At 39.8% G+C, this 20,948-nt stretch overlaps 1 protein-coding gene across 1 annotated transcript; it reads right to left on the bottom strand.

Moving 5' to 3' along the window:
* Positions 1-349: 349 nt before the first annotated feature.
* On the bottom strand, positions 350-20,396 carry UPF3A (UPF3A regulator of nonsense mediated mRNA decay). Its single transcript, XM_042868429.1, has 9 exons — positions 20,308-20,396; positions 19,866-19,972; positions 11,118-11,216; positions 10,917-11,027; positions 6,876-6,931; positions 6,626-6,784; positions 4,608-4,768; positions 2,430-2,724; positions 350-608 (listed from the first exon to the last, which is right to left on the bottom strand). Exons 2-9 carry the CDS (start codon positions 19,897-19,899, stop codon positions 435-437), a joined length of 1,089 nt encoding a protein of 362 aa, XP_042724363.1. The 5' UTR covers positions 19,900-19,972; positions 20,308-20,396; the 3' UTR covers positions 350-434.
* Between the last annotated feature and the right edge of the window lie 552 nt (positions 20,397-20,948).

Here is a 20,948-nt window from a genome sequence, read left to right as displayed (position 1 = left end):
GCTGGGCAGCACCACCGTGTGCAGGAGAGGGCCCTGGGACTGCCAGGCACCTGACACACTGGAAGTGCTTCAGGCCTCACAATGACACAAATCCACATTTTGTTTCTTTAGACTTGGAAAGGTGAGATCACTTCTGAGGTTTTCTATAAATATTCCTTTAAAACTATTAGAGATTTGATATCTCAAGGTGAATCTAATAAAACATCAGACTGCTTTTACATTGGGCAAATGGTGTTCGCTCTGCTTTATGTAAAAAAGCAATCATATCCCTTTGTTGTAAGATACTTTATATATCTCCAGTCACTCTTTCCTTTATTTCAGAGGAAGTAAGAGAAAGCTATGACAATTTTGTTGATGGGCTTCTGAAACAGCTCTGTGTGGCGATGTTGAATCTGAAGTTCATCCCTTTCCACAAGTCTTTCCTCCAGTTTGTTTTATTCTGCTTCCTCACTCTTCTCAGAGCCACCTCCCACTGAGTTTTCCACCTCGTATTTTTTGTCAAGAGCTTCTTCAGAAGACTTCCCACTGCAGTCGTAGGCTTTACTCGTGGATCCCATATGCGTTCGGATGCGAGCCCCTGGCTGGTACAGCTGCATGGCTGGGCGATCCTAGGGGGGAGCAGATGAGGTTAACTCTCTGAGAAACCTGTGTGGGATACACAGGTGGGGTTTTAAAGAGATTAGTTTTTGTGAAGAAAGCAGATTTTGTGTTAAATTACTTCATGTATCGTAAGAGCTGGGAAAAAATGAAGTGTAAGGAAAATCAACTGAGTATTTAATATCTGTCTTGCTTCCAACACTATTCTTGAAAGCCAAGCATTTTGAATAAGTGAAGAAAGCTGTAAAAAGGAAAGATCTTATGACACATTTGACATAAACAAGGAGAAATACTGCTGGCTGTTATCAAACACAGTACTACTATGCATGCCTAGGTAAAACTCTGAAATATGTTGCTACCTTCACCAGCAGCAATCAGAAACGACAGCCTGCACACTTGCAACTTGGCAGATGAGTGAGAAATACTAACTATAAGCACAATGAAATGAGACAAACCAGTAGGCCCGTTAGCAGATAACAGCTAGAAAATGATCCTCAACTGAATGTGTTCAGTGCTGCTGACTCAGTCGCATGTGTGACCCAACAACACACTGATTTGACCACTGGGAAATGGGAGAAAAAGAGGAAAAGAGACCTTGAGCCTGCAAACAGGGAAGTTCCACAGCTCTTGCGAGTGCTTTTTATTCTTGAAATTTCAAGAATAAAATGTATTACAGAAACACTGCTTAAGAAGCCTTTTCCTAGTAGACTGTTTATTTTACTCACGCAAATACCAGTTTTTAATGTTATGGAGCAACCCATTCACCACAACCACAGCTTTTTGATCAAATTCTTGCATTAAGCTTTGCAAACAAAATAAGCAGCCTATTTTAAAACAGCCCTTTTTTTTTTTTTTCCCCACAAACTGACCCACACGGCTTGCATAGTGAGTCCACCCGGGCCAGCTTTGTATGTGATCCATATGGACTCATGCCACCATGTGACCAGCTCACTCCTTGGCAGCTCTCGCCCCCAACCCTTATCAGGAATTTGGTTTGAAAGAAGAGATTCACATGCTGAATAAATTTCTACACAAAATAATGTTTCAGTCATCTTGTGCAGAAAATCTAGGACCAGAACAGATAGAGAATGAGGTTGACAAGGATAACCACCTCCTGAAAAGACTCTGGCACATCCATGAAATCAGAGCCTGAGAAAAATGATGCCTGTGTCCCTAGGAGATGAGGAGGGACAGCTCTGCTACACACCCTGCTACCAGCCCCATTTGCACTGGTTTTGCACCTGTTCTTTCCCTGACATTGAACACAAATCCTAAGCAAACAACATCCTTCTCCAACGGACAGGTATACAATATTGAAGAAATGGCACATTCCTCTAAATACCTTCTGCATACCTAAATACTTTCTGAATTAGCTATTTAGATATGTCATTACTCACATTATGTCCTTAGTGATGTCCTGGCCAATTGTAAGGGCTTTATGGGCAGGGTAATGGAAACACAAAGATGAGCATGCCACAGTTGTTGAGTTTCATTGCAAACTAGAAGTGTAACAATTTTTAATAGGCTCATAAAATACAAGGCTTCCAAGAATAGCATTCTAAAAATGCTAGGATTGAAAGTAAGACAGAAGGTATTGTTGAATATGGTACATACAAATCAGCAGAGACCTGTGACCATAACTTATTTTAACTGCTGTTGTTCTTTGACGGCAATAAAAAGAAGTTGGGGTTTTACTGAAAATGAAATAAAGAATTGTTCTTTTTTTTTTTTTTTTTTAAAAAAGTATCTTTATGCTAAGTTTGCAAAAGGAAAACCTGTGATCTTGAAGCATATTTAACTAATGAAAGATTATCCTAAATGAATAAAAGAACCTTATTTCTTATGCGCTCCTTTTTGGATGCCATGTCATCACACTTGTCCTCTTTACCCAGTTTGTCTACTGCCTCCACAGTGAAGCTGTAGTTGTGGTTCCCTTTCTTTCCTCTGTCTTGGTTGTATCCTTTCCCCCATTTCAGCTCTTCTTCAGTCCTTCTCACAAACTTGTCAAACTCATAGTGAGTTCTATGCTTTCTGCCATCATCCAGTCGATACCTTTGCCTTTCAGGTTCTTTTTCTCGAAATCTTCTCTCCAAATCTCTTTGCTCTTTGTCACTATCATTTTGTGACCTGTATGAATGTAGAAAAAGAAAGGAAATCCAAGCAATAAACAGCTTAAAAAAAAAAAGCTATTGACATATGGAATACAAAGCTTCATTTCATCTTCAACAGTCTTTAGGTCAGTTATGTATGAAGGCTTTTTCCTTTAATAAAGAAGAGTTATGTGCAATTTTGCTGAATGTCTCACTTATGTATATCCAGCTCTCCATGATGCATTAAGTTCAAAAAGCAGCAGATAAAACTTTGCAAGCAAAATCTGGTTTTTGTGCACCTGCTGTGGGAGGCCTCTGCTCCAACCTTTATCCCCCTCTGCAATCCCTTATGTGGTTCCCCAGTGCTCCTCACATAACCCTGTGCTGCATCACCAGGTCTTGCGGCCGCTCTTGAGAAGAGCCGTACCTATGGACAAGAGTGCTACCTTGAAAGGAAGCATTCAGGGCCCAAAGGAACTGTGCACATCCTGCACAACCATTTATTAGCAAAAGTTATTCACTGACAAACATTGGAACTTTGGGGAGGTATCTGAAAATGAATGCTTGCGTTCCCAGCATTTATTTTGTCTCCAAACACTTTTGCCTACCTTAATATTTCTTTTTGTTGGGCATCATTACCTTATCACCACGTAATACTTAAATTTATGCTCTGCTGCAATGGGTTTATATTATAAAGACTCTTAGTTTGCAACATTTTGCTGCCTGTCTGATACAACTCTCAGCTCTCCCATTCACTTCATTGTTCCAGTTCAGCAAGCCTGCGCTTCTCTCATAAAACAAAACTGTAAATAATGAAGGAAGATTACAGAGCAGATTAAATTTTAAAAGCAGCAAATATGGGTAGTTTCTTTTTGTATGTTTCATACATTTGAATGCTTAAAATTGAAGGTCCTAGCAAGGCTCTGCAGCGTGTCGTGACCAAAGACAGGGGGCACACCCAGATTTGCTGCTGCAGAGCTTCCCAGTGCCTTGCTATCTCCTCCTGCAAGTGATGGAGGAACACTTGTGCCCAGTGAGAGGGAGACAGACCCCAGCTGCAGTATGGCCAGAGCAGCTTTCTACAGTTCAGTCACAGGGAAGAGGAGTGGAAACAAAGGGATAAGCAATAACTTGATTACAAAGTAAATGTAGAAAGCTATAGCTAGCAAGCCTTAAATCAGCCCCTCTTGTAGAGTTCCAAGTTCTGGTTTATTTCTGTGTCAATAACACAGTATCTATTTACCCTAATAATCAATAGTCATGATGAAGCAAGCACTTGGAAAGACAAGGTAACTTACTGTACATGCACAGCCAAAAGGATTCTCTTTTACACTTGGAAAAGCTATACTGATGCCTTGTTAAATTTACAGGATCATTACTGAAAATGCTATATGGCAGAACATAAAGCTTAGTCCATAAAAAGCCTTACTAGCAAAAAATTGACTTGCCCCTACGAGCATTTTTGGGCACTTTTCCTGTCCTGTTTTTCCTTTGCTGAAGAACATCAACTCAAGATTTCCTGAATATTTTCATTTTCCACCAGAGAATGGAAGTTTTCAGCACCTTTCAGGACCTTTCAGAACACGGCATGCTGAAACTTTGAGCCCATGTTTCAGGTCCCTGGTCACAGATAAAAGAGATGAGCAATATATGTATATTACTTTTCATGCAGAAATCCTTCCAATCTGGGATTTCAAAGCATTTCACAAATAACAAACTGCATCCACTATTACTACCATCAGGTCACTAAGTTGTTACTAAACACCTTTTACAAAAAGGACAGTGAGAGATTCATACACATGCAAAATGAAATCAGCTCCCTTCTGACGAACACCCAACCAAGCTCTTACATCCTGGCTAAGCCTTCAAATCAAAGATTTTTGGAACTAATTTGGAGCCTCTAAGATAAATAACACTTACTTCTCCTTAAGCTCTTTTAATGAACCTTCCAACGACTTGGATCTGATACTCCCAGGTCCAGGAGACTTATCCCACTTGTTTTCTTCAGTGTCAGCTTCTTCATCTTTTTCTTTGTGCCTCTCACTGGCTGGCTCATCTCCTTTTTCAGGCTTCTTAAGAAGCTAAAAATATTTGTTTATGTTATGACATAAAGTTATTATCTTTATATAACGGACATTTTAACAACGTATTGAATATAACAACGACCTGTTCAGATTTAAGATATCTTATTAAATGCTGTGAATATCTTTTATAAAGTATATATTTTTAAAAGTTATTTTTTTGAACAGCAGTTTCCTTTTGGTAAGGAGGTGCAGTCACTAACAGGCATTCACCAGCATGCTTTGAATTTGTCAAGAATATTGGAGAAAGCACTTACCTACTCTTCTTTCCTGAGTTTTATGTACAGTCAATGATTTCTTAGAAATCATGTAACAGCAGAGCTCAACGTCATTGCCAATAAAATAAAAGCAGAACCTCTACAATACTACAAGAAGAGCAGGATTAATAGTTCACTCCTTCAAGTATTATATATAAAATGTGTGATGCTATTTGGGACTGACTGGCATGTGGAAATTGGTGCTTCGTATGAATACACCTTAACAAAAATACAGACTGAAGGAAAATGAAGGAGTTAGCAGGAAATACTGTATTACTTTGTAACTTTGGAGATTAAACCTTTCAAGAATTCTGTTAATTCCTCAACAAATAATCCACACAGGGCAGTATCTAGAGTTACAGCAATAACCTCTATAGAAGGACCAAGTGTCTCAAGGTAGTCTTCTAACATTTCAATAACGAGTAGAATATCTCAACAAACTTTTCATTCCACCTTTTTTTTTTTTTCCCCTGAAAAGTTTTTATTCTTCAATACCTAGGAGAACCTACAATGTTTCTCTCAGGTAGTATTTTTCCTTTCCTCAGGGACAGAACTAGTTTTCAAGGTCACATTCCCATAGATGACAGATCAGAAATACTAGGGCTTTTTGGACAACAAATTTTGGGGAATATCTTTTAAAGGACAAGTCCCTTTTGTTCTGCAGTTCTAGAATGTTTGCCCTTACACACAAATATGAAAAAAGTGTAGCTGCTTCAGAACGTGCTGTTCCCATAAATTTAGATGGAGGCAAGTGTTGTCTGAGATGAAAAGGAAGAGGAGGAAGCTACATAGCTTTGTGCTTTGACTCCCTCACAAGATCTGGAGTGAATCTCTGCATCCTTACATCAGTTTACCTCATCAAAGACCTACCAAACTTTTCCAGCACTACCAAATTTAAATGAAGTGATTAGGTTTTTTTTATGTTTCTTGTCTTATACAAAGAAGGTTTTAAATGTGGAGACTTAATACCACAAAATGCATCCATCTAAGTCATTAAAAGTACATCCGTTCAGAGTGTTAAAATATAATACAGATTGAAATTATATATAATGTTGTTACTATATACAATTAGTATAGTTATATATGATAATATTTACACATTCTATGAAATCAATGTATAATTATAACATTATTAAAATATATCCTTATTTATAAATTATAACAAGCCTTTTTAATAACTGGGTAAAAGGATACTATTAAAATAAACCAGTTCTGAGCATAAACAAAAAACACCCTCAGCACATACGGCTAGATTTACACGACAAAGAGCTAAAAGCCATATTTGCATTAATGCTCTGATGTGTTAGCACAGAGCAATCTGGTTCTGTCAGGTTATGTCAGCACAGAATGTGGCATTGTTATATAAGGACATACAGTTGCCTGTCACTGTAACTGCATTAGCACATCATTGCATCTAAGGTTTTCAGTCAGGCTTTTCAACAACAGTGCTCAGCCTAAGCCTTACTTTATTCCTCCTTCCAGTAAAAACGACTTTGCTATCACCACACCATACCGTGGTACACGGTATAAACAGCCTGAAACCAAAAGAACTTCTGAGTAACTTCAGCAGAGGAGGTTTGCTTTGGTTTTGTTAAGGTACCTTGATCCTTATCTCTTTGTCAGAAATTTTCTTATGTTTCTCTGCTTCTTTCCTTTTACGTCTTTCCTCTTCTCTGCGTTTCCTTTTCTCTTCTTCTCTCAGACGCTTCTTCTCCAATTCCCTCCGCCTTCGTTCCTCCCTTTTCTCCTCTCGAATTCTCTGAAGAGTTCAAAACGATTAATTGTGAATTGCCCAAAGGAAAACCACTTGAAACATAAATGTTGAACTTCAGGCAAAAATCTGAACGTACCTGCTTTTCTAATTTTCTATTTTTAATATATTCCAAAAGGGGTGTTGTTCTTCTAGCTAAAACACAAAAAATTTGTGATATAGTGTTCAACTCCTAAAATATGTACTCATTTCTTTACTTCAGTACTAATCCCTTCTTTCTAACTTTATCTGCAAGAGAGCCAAATAATATATAAATCTATTTATTTTGTATGGATGGTGTTCCCATCATTCCATTTTAGAAGCACATTATTTGGGATTGTTGGTTTTTTTCTTTTGCTGATAGGGTAAGAAGCAACAGAGATATGTTGCTTGATTATTTAACTTTTAAATTTAAAATCATATATTTTCAGAAAATGGCATTTTTCTCTTGCTCATCAAAAAAATAACCGTGTTCAGTATCTAATTCTGCCACATTCCTACTACTGTATCTATTCCTCTTTTAACTTTTGTACATCAAAACCTAGTTAGATTGCTGTTCACGTACAGTCCACATATCTCACATATCACTCTTCAGTCCCAAATTTCAAAGTACATTATGAAAGAAACATTCTCATTCACATATAACATTTCCATTGGACTCCCATTTAGCATTCACCATTCCATGGAAAAACAAGAATAATAAAAGATAAATAGGATATAGGATATAGGATATAGGATATAGGATATAGGATACAACAAAGTGTCAACAGATTCAACAAAGCTCTGGTTTCCCAAATAACATATTTGGGTGATCATTTGCTGGATCACACAGCCATTCTTACGTTACAGAACTATCTTCACACCCCAAAATCAAGCCTAAGTCACTTGCCTGAGCCATCCTCAAATTCTACTGAAGCTTGAAGACATCATCAAATTTTGTATCATACATAAGGCACCTACGATTGTCAACGCTGAATTCAAATTTGAACCCACATACTGTGAGCAGAAAAGAATGTTACAGAAAATACTTAGCTAAAAAATGCTCTACAATTTTTACAGTCTCTTCCTGAAACCAGAAGAGAACAGCAAATGATACGATTTGGAAGAAAGAACAGAAAAGGCAAAAGAAAAAAAGAAATTCTCAATCAAATTTCAAATGGCGTAGCCGAAATCCAGACATACCCTCCTATCCCAAAACCATTTGAATGTTTTTGTTTAGAATATCTAAATAACTTAAGAGCAAAAAAACAAACAAACAAGAAACCTAAACAAAAAAGCTTTGTTGTGAAGTTATGAATTAATAAGTTTGATTTGATTCAGTGTTTATCTTTAGCAAATATCAATGTTCAAAAGCAAGAAGCAAAACAGACTTGCTGGTTTGGGATATTCCTCTCTCTACCCCATACTTCCAGTGCTTTTTCTTTCTTTCCTCTGTGCCCACAATTTCTGACAAATTTTAGGTCCTCACTGTCCTCCCTTCCAGTCTCCCAAATCTGCAGCTCTGCTGCCCTCTCCTGCCCCTGTAAATTCCCTGTCTGAGCATCTCTGGTCATTTCCACACGCTGGAATTGACCACAGATTGTCACCAGAAGGTATGAGGAAGAATCTGCCACACCAGGGGTCCAGCACCTGATTCTAGACATGACTAATGCTGTAGTGCAAGGGGTTGGATCAGAAATGGCAACATGGAAGTTCACAGAAGAGAGGCAGTGTGACGAGTACTATCAGAAGAGGAAGATAAAAAAAGATGCATATCAATAAAATTTGAATCATACTCCCCTCATTTATAAGCCTTACTCTAAATAAAAATCTAAGGTTTTTCTGTAAACGTTTAAGAAATGTTGAAAGAAAATACATTACAAAATGAAGAAATCCATCAGCAACAACTTTTATATTTTATCTTGCTTTCTACAAACAAGCCAGAAGAATGAGCTTACCTTTATCCTGTTACAGAGAAATTCTGTTTTATATCTCTCTGTCACACTGAAATTGAGGAGCTAACGCATCTGACGTGATGCACAAACCATGCTGGCTTGCAGTAGCAACGCTACCTGGAGAAATGCTGAGAATGTAAGGCCCAATTCTGCCAACAAAGTCCTGGGCACATCTTTCATTAACTTACGCAGTTATTAGCACCTTTGAAACTAGACATACACATAACCTAACGTCTCACACGCTTTTGCTATAAACTTGCCATCCACTGAAGTGATCTATGTTTTTGTACTGGTAGCAAAAAACAACTGATTAGATTTTCTGTGGTTTAACACACACAGACTGTTAACATTCCTTATGTCCAGCTGCTTTCAGGCAACTTTGTTATTTTGAAATCTGTGGCTCTCAAAGCTGATCATCTTCACTGCGAGTCAGAGTATTTTTAAGTTCATCTTTCTGGAAACTGTAGACTTTCTTAGAAAAAGTTGAGTGCTTGTGCTCTGCTCTTCAATACTAGGATGATTTGGGGGTAAATAAAAATTACTGGGGAAACTTCCATAGTGAGAAGAGCCACAGTGTTACTGATAACAGAATTTGCTAAATGGCCACAGTTCTGTAACTTCCATTTCCTCCACATTGTTGAAGTTCCACATCTTCCCAGCACACTATTAATTTATGCACATGAAGACAAACTAATGCTGCTCTGCATAAATGCTTGTTACACACAGGGACCAAAAAAAAAAAAAAAAAAAAAAGCAGGCTACTTTTAAATTATAGAGAAATAACAGCAAAAGTTGGTTTTTGGTTGGTTTTGTTTGTTTGTTTGTTTTTTCCTAGCAAATTGTCACACCAGGGGAAAGAGTGAGTGCTCTACAGGTTGTCACTTAGAGGTGCAGCACACCAATAATCCCTGTTACCCTGAAAGCTGAGTTCTGGCAGCTGCCAAGTTCCAGTATTCTGGAAAGAGTTATCTGTGTTTCTCAGTGTGATGTAGCACTATTATTTAGAGGCTTTGAAAAGACATAGATCACATCACATCTGCAATGAAAAATAGGTCTTCCATACCAGGAAAATTTTCTCTCAGTAATGTAAGAGTTCTGAAAGAGCTTTGACAATGTGCTAAAATGCAGAACTACTCCAAGCCAGAGCTGGGCAGGGCTTCTTGCCCTTAGCATGATGGTAGGGAGGCTTCATCACCTGTGACCACCTCCTGCAATGCTTACTGCTCCTCATCATTCATGTCTGTGCTGCAAACTCCTTTAACAGCTTTATTTTTCTCTATGTAGTTCAGTATTCTAACAGTCCTAGCAATTAAAATATTCTGACCTCAGAAAAACGTGAGCAGTCAGCACTGCTGTGCTGAGTGCTGCATTTCATCCCATCTGCTTTTTTTTTTTTCCACATCTTTCCAGGTCTGTTTTGTGCATCTTCTAATAACAGCCTTCTTCTACATGTTTGCTGATAGTCAAATAATTATCTAAAGCATGGCACTGCTGTGGAGTGTTACAGTCACTAAGTCAGTCCCATAAAGGTACTCTTTGAAAGACTGAATTGAAAAGAAGACAAAGCATCATATTTCTGTTATACAGCGCAATATGGATCACAGCACACAGTTTGCCCTTCGTTGACAACACACTCATGATTTGTGCTTGTAACTAGTAATATTCATATTGCTGAAACCTGTAATTGAAATTTGATGCAATTTGTTCAGGAAGATTTCAGCGATATCTTATTAAAGATTCCCCGTGAGACTGTGAAAGTCATGCTGCATGCATATAGAGAATAAAGCGTAGCCTTACTTTCAAAGCTTTTGCAAAAGCTTGCCCATGAGAACAGAGGTCATTTCATGTTTCACAATAAAAGCAGCTAATGTCAGAGAGCAACTGTTAGGCATTTAGCTATTTTATCTTTTGAAAATAAATCTTACATCTTTTTATAACACATCCGTAAGCATTTAGAAGTACGAAGGACCTAACTGAAGCCACTCCCCATGCAGAACTTCTGGTGAAGTCAAGTGATTCCATGCACGGAGCCTCAAAAGAACAGGAGAGGTGTTTCCTCTCACTACTTGGCTGGGGAATAAAATTCCTAAGTGTGATAACCTCAGCCTCTACCAGATTGAACAGGTCATATCATGCAGTAATACGTTAAAGATATAAAAATAATATATTAAATATTCTCAAAAATAAGAAAAGTCAAGAAAACAGACCAATGAGTTCCCTTGTTTTGGCCTCAATCTCTCCCAAAAGAGTCTCAGGATTGGCACAGATTTTCTCTTCATCAGCACAGTAACTTTCTAAAAATTTCCTATATTCTGGGTCTGTGAAGATAAATTTTTGAACTATGTTAGTACTTCACACGACAGAAATGGAATGTATTTTCCACTGTGACATCATGAAGGTATGCTTACCATCTTCAATGCTCCCAGCTTTGGCATCTTTCTTTTTCAACTTCTTTTTAGAAATCTTCTGAAATGGAGCAAATTCAACCACTGCAGGGTACTCCAAACCTTAAAAGAGATCATCACTTAATTTTTATTTTGGGAAGCATTCCTTGTATTCAAGTAAGGTTTTCCAAACCCTTCAAATCTGCGTTGGGTAGCCTTACTTGAAAGCAAAGGTGGATGTTTCTAAATTCCCATCCTAAATTTCTAAGGACGAATCGCACATGGCTGTATTTTGGATTCAAAACAAAATACTTTAATATTTGAATCACATACTTCAACATTATTATTATTACATTATTATTTTGACATGCTAGCAAAAGCTGTCAAAATGAAGACGAGTGCTGTTGCACAGTAAAAGTTTTACATTATCATTTATAATTCTCTTTCAATTCTTCAAAGATTGCCATTGAATAGAAAAAACTGACATCAAATCTCATGCTGACAAACGAGTAAGTACTACTGGGAGGTGAATTTTAAACAACTGAGCAACTTCTGTAACATTTTGTTGCCAGAAATCTTAATTTAAAAAAAAAACCCAACCAACCAAACAACTGGCTAATATACAGTCGAAAGAAATGCTGCCTTCTTTCAGAATTCTAAAACTCACAGTGTACAAGTGTGTGAAACTCTTCCTTCTGCTTTCTATTATGGTGAACTGCACAACTTCTAGTTTGTGTTTATGGGCTAGATTCTTTGGTTTTGAGTTTTGCCTTGCACCCTGGAATCGTCTTTGGATTGCTGTGAGGACAACATGTAGCTTTTGAATTTTGCCTGGTTTCCACTTAATGCAGGTTCAAGACCACACTTAGCTCAAGTCTACTGAAAATATGATTTAAATCTGTTAACCATTCTGAACCTAGTAATCCTTATTTTAGTTTGAGCCTCATAAATGAAACGCTGCCACAAGCTTCACTAGAAGGCACTTGCAATCCAAGCTTGGGCTTGATATTTGCAAACAACCATGCCAAACTGACTAGCTGTCTCCAAACTCAGTTTTGTAGTGCACACAATATTCTGGCTTCAATCCAGCATAACACTGAGGAATGTGCCTAATTTAGACTACGTGGAGTCTTGGCAAAATCATAAAAATAGTTTATTTCTACTTCAGCTAAAACAACCCAGCTGTTTCAGAGAAGAAGGCAAGATAAAACACAAACATTAAGGAACTCTGTTAGTAAGGAGTTGCCCTGTCTCCTACTTTACAGCAGAATTTGAAATCTGGCAATCACATACAGTGAGGAATGTGCTGTTCTCCACCTTTGGAAAAATCTATCCAAATCCAAGTTAGAAGCTTATCACAGAATTAACTGGTTTGGGTTGGAAGGGACCTCAAAGATCAGGCTGCCCAAAGCCCCATCCAACCTGGTCTTGAACACTTTGAGTGATGAAACATATGAAATATCTGAGGTAGGAAAAGCTGCAGAGATACTTATTAGTTTGGCAGACAGCTTCAACGGAGAATAACTCTCCAGTAAGACCAGACAAGACTATTTCACAGGACCTCTGCAACACTCAGCACACAAAATAGACAATGTTCAATAAAACCCACAAATCAAGTTTCTTTTTATACAACCCACGCAATTTCTAACAGAATCTGTGAGTGAGGCAAGGAACAGCTACAGTAACACACTGTTTCTTGGCTATGGCTGCTTAAAACTATTGTAGATCAGAATTTATGCACACCTACATTACAGAGATCTGTTGGACAAACTTGCAAACTGAACATTTCAAAGGCGGCAACTAATCTCATCACTCCTTTGCTTGCAACTCAAGATGTTCAGGCTCTTATCGACAAATACAGGTAAGCACACACAGTTATGGAAATCAGGCTGAAAGCATCTGAGGTTCTATCAAACATAAATGCTCTCTGAAAAGTCAAGGCATACATATCTCATATCGTGCAACCAAAATGGTGAGGACAATGTTTTGCTTTCTCAGAAGGGGAATGCATAGCACTGCTTTATCTCACAGAAACACACCAAAGAATCCAGCCACTCGTGCTTGCAATGTTTTGGGTCACTGTTGTGGTGAATTGTGAAGCTCACATAAGATAATGAATAGGATCCTGACAGTGTGCTGCTTGAGTTACAAAAATGCAGATGAATTGTGCACACCACGCAGACAAGCAAGACTGCATGGACAAATACATTTTTCACTTCATTATCTTTAAATAGCCAGATTTTGCTTTAGTGTACTTTTATGTAATTAACTGTATATTGAGGAAAAAAAAAAAGCTTAATTATAAAAAATGAAATGAATTAATGTTCTAAAATGGTATGTAGGTATGTATGTATTCACATGTAATATCTTACAAATAGTCCAACCTTTATTATCAATGAAGACATAGCCATCAAAGCGATCTCTAAAAAGAAGGATGTCCTCAGGATTTCTAAAGTTAATGTATGCTCTTGAGTAGAGATGAGGATAAAGGCTGCAACAAGAAACAATGTTATTTTCTGTTATTTACTGTTCCGTTCAGGCCTGGAAAAATGAAATAGATAGATCACACTGCCATTCTCATTCTCTTTGGGAAACGGCTACCTTAATCATGCATACTTAAGTCTCTACATACATATAAAAATATCTATTATGTCTATCAACTCTGTGACTGAATTCCTGATCCAACTGTGAAATTTATTCTGAGCAAATGTTTCTAGCTTGTTTTGTCTCCTTAAATTGCAGAGCATACGTTTCCATTTCGTAGGATCAAAGCTTGAAGTCTATTTGTTCATGACTTGAGAAATGAATAACAGCAGTGCTTTTGGAGAACTTCTTGGGCATGATAGGAAAGTCTTCCATTGCTGACACAGTAGAAGTAAAAGCTTTCAGTGAACTGGAAGTCGCCAAGCCATCACTGTATTTAAAGAGATTCCCACCTTAAAGAAAGATTAAATAACCTAATACTTGGCAAGCTAATATGCCGCATTCCATACAAATAAACTCAATTGGACATGTGCATGAATATGTATGCAATGTCTAATTGTGGAGAAAAATTACTGAACAAATCAAAAACCTTTTTTAGCAAAAGAAAGAACAGGTACTTACCCAATATAATTGTGATCCTTCAAGAATTTGTTGGCACTGGTTCCACTCTAAATATTAGCGTGCCAGATCAAAACCTCAGGGCTGGCACACCACCTCTACCAATGGAACTATGGTAATGTAATGCATTACCACTCATCAGCTAAGTGTCAGGTGCACACTTAACTCTCTCTCCCACACAATTATGATGTAAAAAGGTTTGGCTTAATCTGCTTTTAGTGATGTCTGCATGTTAATACATTTTTTTAATATACTTGAATGTATCTGATTTGAACGTGAGCCCATAAATTTAATATATCTGTATTCATCGTACTGCTGCCATACAAGCACTGTCTTAAGATAAACTCACCAGCAGCAGCAGAAGACAATCAGCACACACAGTTGCAACCAGATTTAAAATCACAGCTATTTCAGAATGAGATTTTCACATCCGGTGAGAAAGAGCAAAGATAGAGGTCACGTGTGTGGCATCTCAAAGAGTAACAGTTACTACAAGACAAGTAATCATTTTCTCTTTTTCAGATGTGTGTCTATGTGAATTCCACTTTGCATTTTGCAAGGTGACCAAAGAGCAGCACTGCTGATATCTAACCATGTTGTAAAATGCCCCAACTTGTGCTTGACATCGTAGTCAGGAGAAGCACAAAGTGCTTCAAGTGGAAGTTACAGTGGAAGTAAAGTCTTACACTTTACAAGTGCAAGAGGGCTTTTCTCACTTAGATGTTTTACAAGGTGCCTCTAAAGCATGCAGAAGATGCGCCCTCTAATTCTATGGAATTGTTATTTCATACATATTTATTCACTATTTTGACATTCTAGGAAGGGAATAGCCTTGAATGAACTGCAAGCAGGTATCACAGAAGCACAGGACGGCTCAGGCTGGCAGGGACCCTCTGGGTCCCTCTGGTCCAACCCCTGCTCCAGCAGGGCCACTCAGAGCAGGGTGCCCAGGGCCATGGGGCTTCAGAAGATCTCCAAGAAGGGAGGCAACCACAGAAATGCCTGACTGGGCACAGCTAGTGCTATGCTGTTGACACAAAGCAGTGCTGAAAGATGCTACACAGAGCACACTTCCTTATCCAGCACAGCTCACACAGGTGGTACAGTCTGCTCGCAGGAAACATCTAGACAGCTCAACCAAATGAGCATGGGTACATATGGCTGTGCTTTGCCATGGAGTTCTTCCACACACCCTGCAGAGTTCTACGTTATCAGATTTGCAAACCTCCGGTCTGCACATGAAACACAAGGCATCTCCAGGAGCGCGTGGAGTCATTAGCAACATGCAGTGCAGCAGAAACAAGCCAGCTTCCATCTCAGTGTTTTCAAAGCAAGAAAAAAAAGGATGAAATTTAACAGCTTTCATGATTTTTAACAGTATATACTGTCAAAAAGTAATATTAGAAAACTCTTTAGAAAACAGTAAGAGTTGCAAGTGTCTGCAAAGAAAGAAAGTCTACTGTGACACTTCATAGTTGTGCTGGAAGAAGTGCCTCTTAACTGCTGCATCAGCAAAGAAGTCTGGTAAGTGATGGCTCCCAGGAAGGAACAAACCTCTCTCACTTCCATGGTGATCACCATCCATCCATTTCCCATCTGATTCGGAAATATTATCTTTTCCAACATAGGATTTTTCTAACGTTTTTTGCTTAGACTTTGATATCAAAGTATCTTTCAAACAGAGAAACATGTATTAGTAAGAGAACAACGTGCATCTGGAACATGTAAATGTTCTCTGGACACAGTCCCTGGAAAGCAAGGATTTAGACTTTGTCTTCAAAAATAAGGGATCCAACGTAATTGAGATACATTTTAAGTCTTCAAGAACTTCACATCAGCAGAAACATACTAAATATACTAAACATACATACTAAAGCATGCTTGTCTACAGTGTGATATTGGTATGCACAGTAGCACAATCAAATTGGATTCTCTCTCCATTACTGTTGCCGTGTATCAGGGTAGAAGGTGACAGACAAATAGCTGTGACAATGCTTAGAAAGTACACGATGCAGTCACTTCTACAAATAAAGAGCCCGTCCTCAAACACGAGTGGGATATCAGTTACATAAAAGCCTGATCTGTGTTTCGGATCCCTTCAAGCTTTTTATCCAACAGCAGCAGTGCATCTGAAAAAAAGAATGCATGAAACTCAACTTCCAAATGGGAAGCTGACTAAACCTAGCAGATCAGAAATGCCTAATAGCAGCCTGGGTTTCAGGGACCTTCCAACTGCAGCTGCCTGCTCCAGATTCTCTCGCCATTTATCCATCCTCTAAGAACTCAGCAGTGCTGCTGAGCAGCAGAAAGCACATGCTTCACACGGCTGGGAGGCCACTGTGGCTGCCGTCCTCTCACAGGAAGGTACAGTCCAACTCTCTGAAGACATTGGAGAAAACAGCTTTTGCTCTGCAGGGCTTTGCCTTCCACACGAGTTCCCCAGGCACTGCTCTACAAAAGGGACCCTGGGCCCTGCACGTCTCCTCTTTTTCTCAATCATCTGCCAGCACAGATACCACCTGGGATTTGAAGTTCAGTTTCGAGATTGCATGGCTAGTTTTACCATCACACAGCTGGTTCTCTTTACCCATGTTTACTTTCTGTAAAGCTGCTTTCCATCCACATCATATTTTGGACAGATGCACTGCACATGATGCTGGCATCTCTGTGATATTAATTACAGGCATTTCTATGGAAATAACCCAGACAAGTCTGACTATTCACATGTCTTCACTTCAACATACAGTTTCTTTGCTTTCTGTTGTGCGCTGCAGGATATTCAATCTTTTAGGTAATGGGCATTTTTATAATACTAACTACAACATCCCCTTAAACTTTTCCGACAATTTCTACAACAAAAATGTTCTAAAAGCTATCTTTTTCTTATCTTTTAGCACCATTTTGTAAGAAGATACAGCAAGGTTGTTATCTAAAATATAAACAGTAACATATAATACCAACTTATCATTTGTGGTGCACATACATATGTACATACACATGCATTAACATACGTATATTAAATACATATATAAAATCAACATATAAATTTTGGAGTGCCCTGTAAACTCCTCCATCCACTCATGTGTTTAAGCATAATTTTGGATCAAACTTGATAACTCTTTGTACACCAAGCTAAAATCCACTGGCCTTCATCGTTGTCTCTACCTATTGCCATTCATACAGTGGATGGTACTGGTGTAATTTTTAATGAACTGAGCTTTCCCTTTTTACAGATAGAAAACAAGCACAATTTGTCTGGCAGCCAAGAATCAGCAACACCGCAGCTGTGGTGACCAACCAAGAACCACTGCCTCCTTTATCACACCACATGTGATTCCCTTAAAGGTGTTGTTCTTCAGTTCCTGCGTGCACGCTGCCATCCTGCAGTAGGAATGCTGTTTGCCTACAATGATCCTCCACAAAACACTGGGAAGCACCTATGATGGCAGAGGAGGAGTGTTGTTTGCAAGATTCTGTCTTTGATACAAGGTAAGGCATCAACTACTTGGCTGGCTTTCACAGAAGCAAAGCTCCTGTTCTCATCTCTTTACTCTTACATTTTTAGTGAGTTCTGCAGTCACTGCCAGTCTTGAGGGATGACCCAAGTCCTGCAGGAGCAGAGCTCAACCGCTGCACTAGAGTTCTAGAAGGCTCACAAACACACGCAGCCTTAAAAGAATATCTAGAAGATGTAGTTATTTTTTTGGCACCTGAGAACAAGACCGGACCACCAAGTAGGCAGCCTCTTCACTGTCAACTACAGGTAGCATGCTTATCAAACCCTCCTGAAGGCCACAGAATCAGTGACAAACACACTGCTTTGCTTGTATTTTGATACCAATGTACAAGAGAGAAAACGGAACTTAATGCAGTGAATCAAATGCATCAGAAAAAATGAATGAATTACAACACAAGAGTCAAACTTTGTGAAATGATTTTACTGAAATGGATGTAACAGTGTTACACAATAATGACATCTGAGTTATATGAAATTGTTAAAAGTTTTACAGTTTGGTTATAATAACAGGACATTATAAAATTACAAGTAACCTTTATCACAAGAACAGTAAAACCAGACTTGATATATGGATGCGTATCTTACAAAAACACATGGGTAGACCACAAATGTTTGTTCTGTCCTGTGGGGTGAGATGACCTTGGTAAGAAAAAAGAAGTCCTCTCTGAGCACAACAGGTAGGGGATGCTTAGAGGAAATGTATAAATAAGAGGAAACTACAAACTGACACTTCACCTACTGCATCATTTCAGCCATTTGCAGCCCAGGGACTTTGTAATTCAAAACTCACACCCTTGTGTTTAATAGGTCTTCATGGATTAATACTTGTATAGTTCAGTATTTGGCTTCTGAACCATTTTGAACCTCCATTTCTGACATTGTTCTCAAGCACAAAGTTGCACAGCTTAAGAGTGAAAAAGTATTATGTCTGTATTCCACAGCTGGAGAAAACTGAATGAACTATTACAAATTTCTGTTCTCTGGAATCCCCACATGGGGCTAAAATGGGATCTAACAGCATTTAAGGACAAACTTGTCTGCTTCTGAATCATAACCTGTCCATTTGTATGCCTCACTCTCCTTCCAAAAAGTGTCCTCCTCTCTGAGTAGCTTCTCCAAGCCATTCTTTCATTGGGTAGCATTTAATCTCTATGAATTCACTGCCACTCAACTTCCTGTATTGGTTGCTACTATGTGCCTGGTACAAGATCTAGAAAGAGTGGAATCAGTGGAAGACAAAAAGACCATGTATAGAAAACATGACCTGGGATGGGCAACATGATGCTGGTCCAGTAAAACAACAAATAGTCATAGAAAGCCAACTGTTGCCCGTTGCTTATCTTTCTGAAGACTGGTGATAACCTAGATTCTTAAGCCAACAACTGCTTTGGAAAGTTAAAATTTTCATTTTTGAACTGGTTCCTGGCATTTGCGCAGTTAGGATGAAGACACTCTTTGGAGAAAGCAAGCACCAAACTGTCACTAAACAGATATTGGTTACTTTTTGTGGAATTGACTCTGAGAGAACATGTATATATGTACATATATAAATATGTACGCCTATGGAGGATGATTCACCGCACACCAAGACAGCCTAAGCTGGGCAAGATGAATCACATCCTTTAGTTATTCTGAGCACAAGGAGATGTAGCAGATAGGATGCTTTGGTTACTTCTATGGTTAAATTCATCTAGAAATTGTTCTGTTCAAAAGGGAATGGCATTCTGCCACTGTGATACCGAGTATGTTAATGAATAAAAGTTGATTACTTGAAAAAAAAATTGGTATGAAATAAAGACAGGAATACATAAGCAAATTAAGAAATTGAGGTCGAATGGCACTCATGAAAAATTTGGTGATGTTTCCCCTCAGTTGTCTTTATCATAGCCAATAAACAACAATTTTTACTAATTAAAAGCAGGGTGATGGTTTCAAACAAAACTATGCTCTATTTGCACACAAAAAAAAATTGTTTTAAAACCGTTGAGTACATATGGAAGAGACAGGAATGTATTATCTCTGCAAATATATATATCCAAATATTTTATGTAACTTACAAATGGGCTCCATGGACAAAATAAGTAATTGAGTGTCCAAACTGCCTTAATAATGCTTTAAGCACCTGAAATCCTACACAGACAGCTCATCCTCACCTGGGATCAGCAGTGCAAAACTCAAAATAATCATGAGCAGGGAGAGGGTGTAGCTGCTCCTCCAGCTGCTCCTTGGTTAGACAAGGAGGGAGCCGTCGAATAACCACCTGCGTAGATAAAAGGGAGAGTTATCTTCCATCTGAATAGCACGAAAAAGACCAAATCGATCGCGCCGGTCCTCTTCTAAAAGCCCCTCCTTAACCTGGGAGCTGCGGCTGCAGCCTCAGCCTCGGTGTCCCTTGGAGGATCGGCGCTGGGCGGTACCCGGCAGCCCAGCACACCGCACACAGGACATCCGCGGCGCCGCTTTCCCGATGCGGCACGGGGGAAGGCAGCGCTCCCCACACGGTGCCGCGGTGCCTCAGCGCCCGCAGCCGCACCCCGCCACGAGCGCGGCGGTTACGCGCCCCCACCCCGCCACCCCCAGCCCCGCACCCCTCACTTTGCTCAGCGCCGTTTTTTTCTCATCTCGCAGTTTAACCGGCGCCGAGGGAAGCGGTGGGGCCGGGGACGGCGGCGGGTTGGGCGCGGTGTCCGGCTCCCGGCGCGGAGACTCCCGCCCCAGGGGAACCTCCATGGGTCGCTTCTCGCGGCCGCAGCCGCCGCCCCTCGCCGGTCCCAGCCCAGGCTCCCGCTCCGACCGCATGGAGCCGCCGCCCGCAGCGAGGCGGAAACCTCGCGAGAACTGCCCAGTTGCCGGGCGGAATCTCGCGAGACTTGGCTGAGGGGCGAAGGGAGTTCCTCCGCCCCCGGAGTAGCGACGGCGGGGCTGTCCTTGTCCTTGTGCGTCGCCATCGTTGTTCTCATCCCCGTCCTGTCTGCTGGATGTTCTGAGGAGAGGTGCTTTCAGGAATCCCGCAGGGCCTCCATTGTGTGCACAGAAAGGGCAATTGAAGAACCGTCCTATCGTGGTCCGCGAGCCCAATTGCCTTGTAGACAGCGGACACTTGGCTCTGCCCTCCCTGCCACAGCCTCAGCCACGTCTCCTGTGGCAGGATGGGAGCAGCAGTCATTGAATCACAGAACGGTTTGGTTTTGAAGGAACCTCAAAGCCGAGCCTGCCGTGGGCTGCCCCCACCAACT

The sequence above is a fragment of the Lagopus leucura genome, unplaced genomic scaffold (genome assembly GCF_019238085.1).
Source record: "Lagopus leucura isolate 7727_CA_CO unplaced genomic scaffold, USGS_WTPT01 Super-Scaffold_100001, whole genome shotgun sequence".
NCBI lineage: Eukaryota > Metazoa > Chordata > Aves > Galliformes > Phasianidae > Lagopus > Lagopus leucura.
This window is presented reverse-complemented; position numbering and strand designations above follow the sequence as displayed.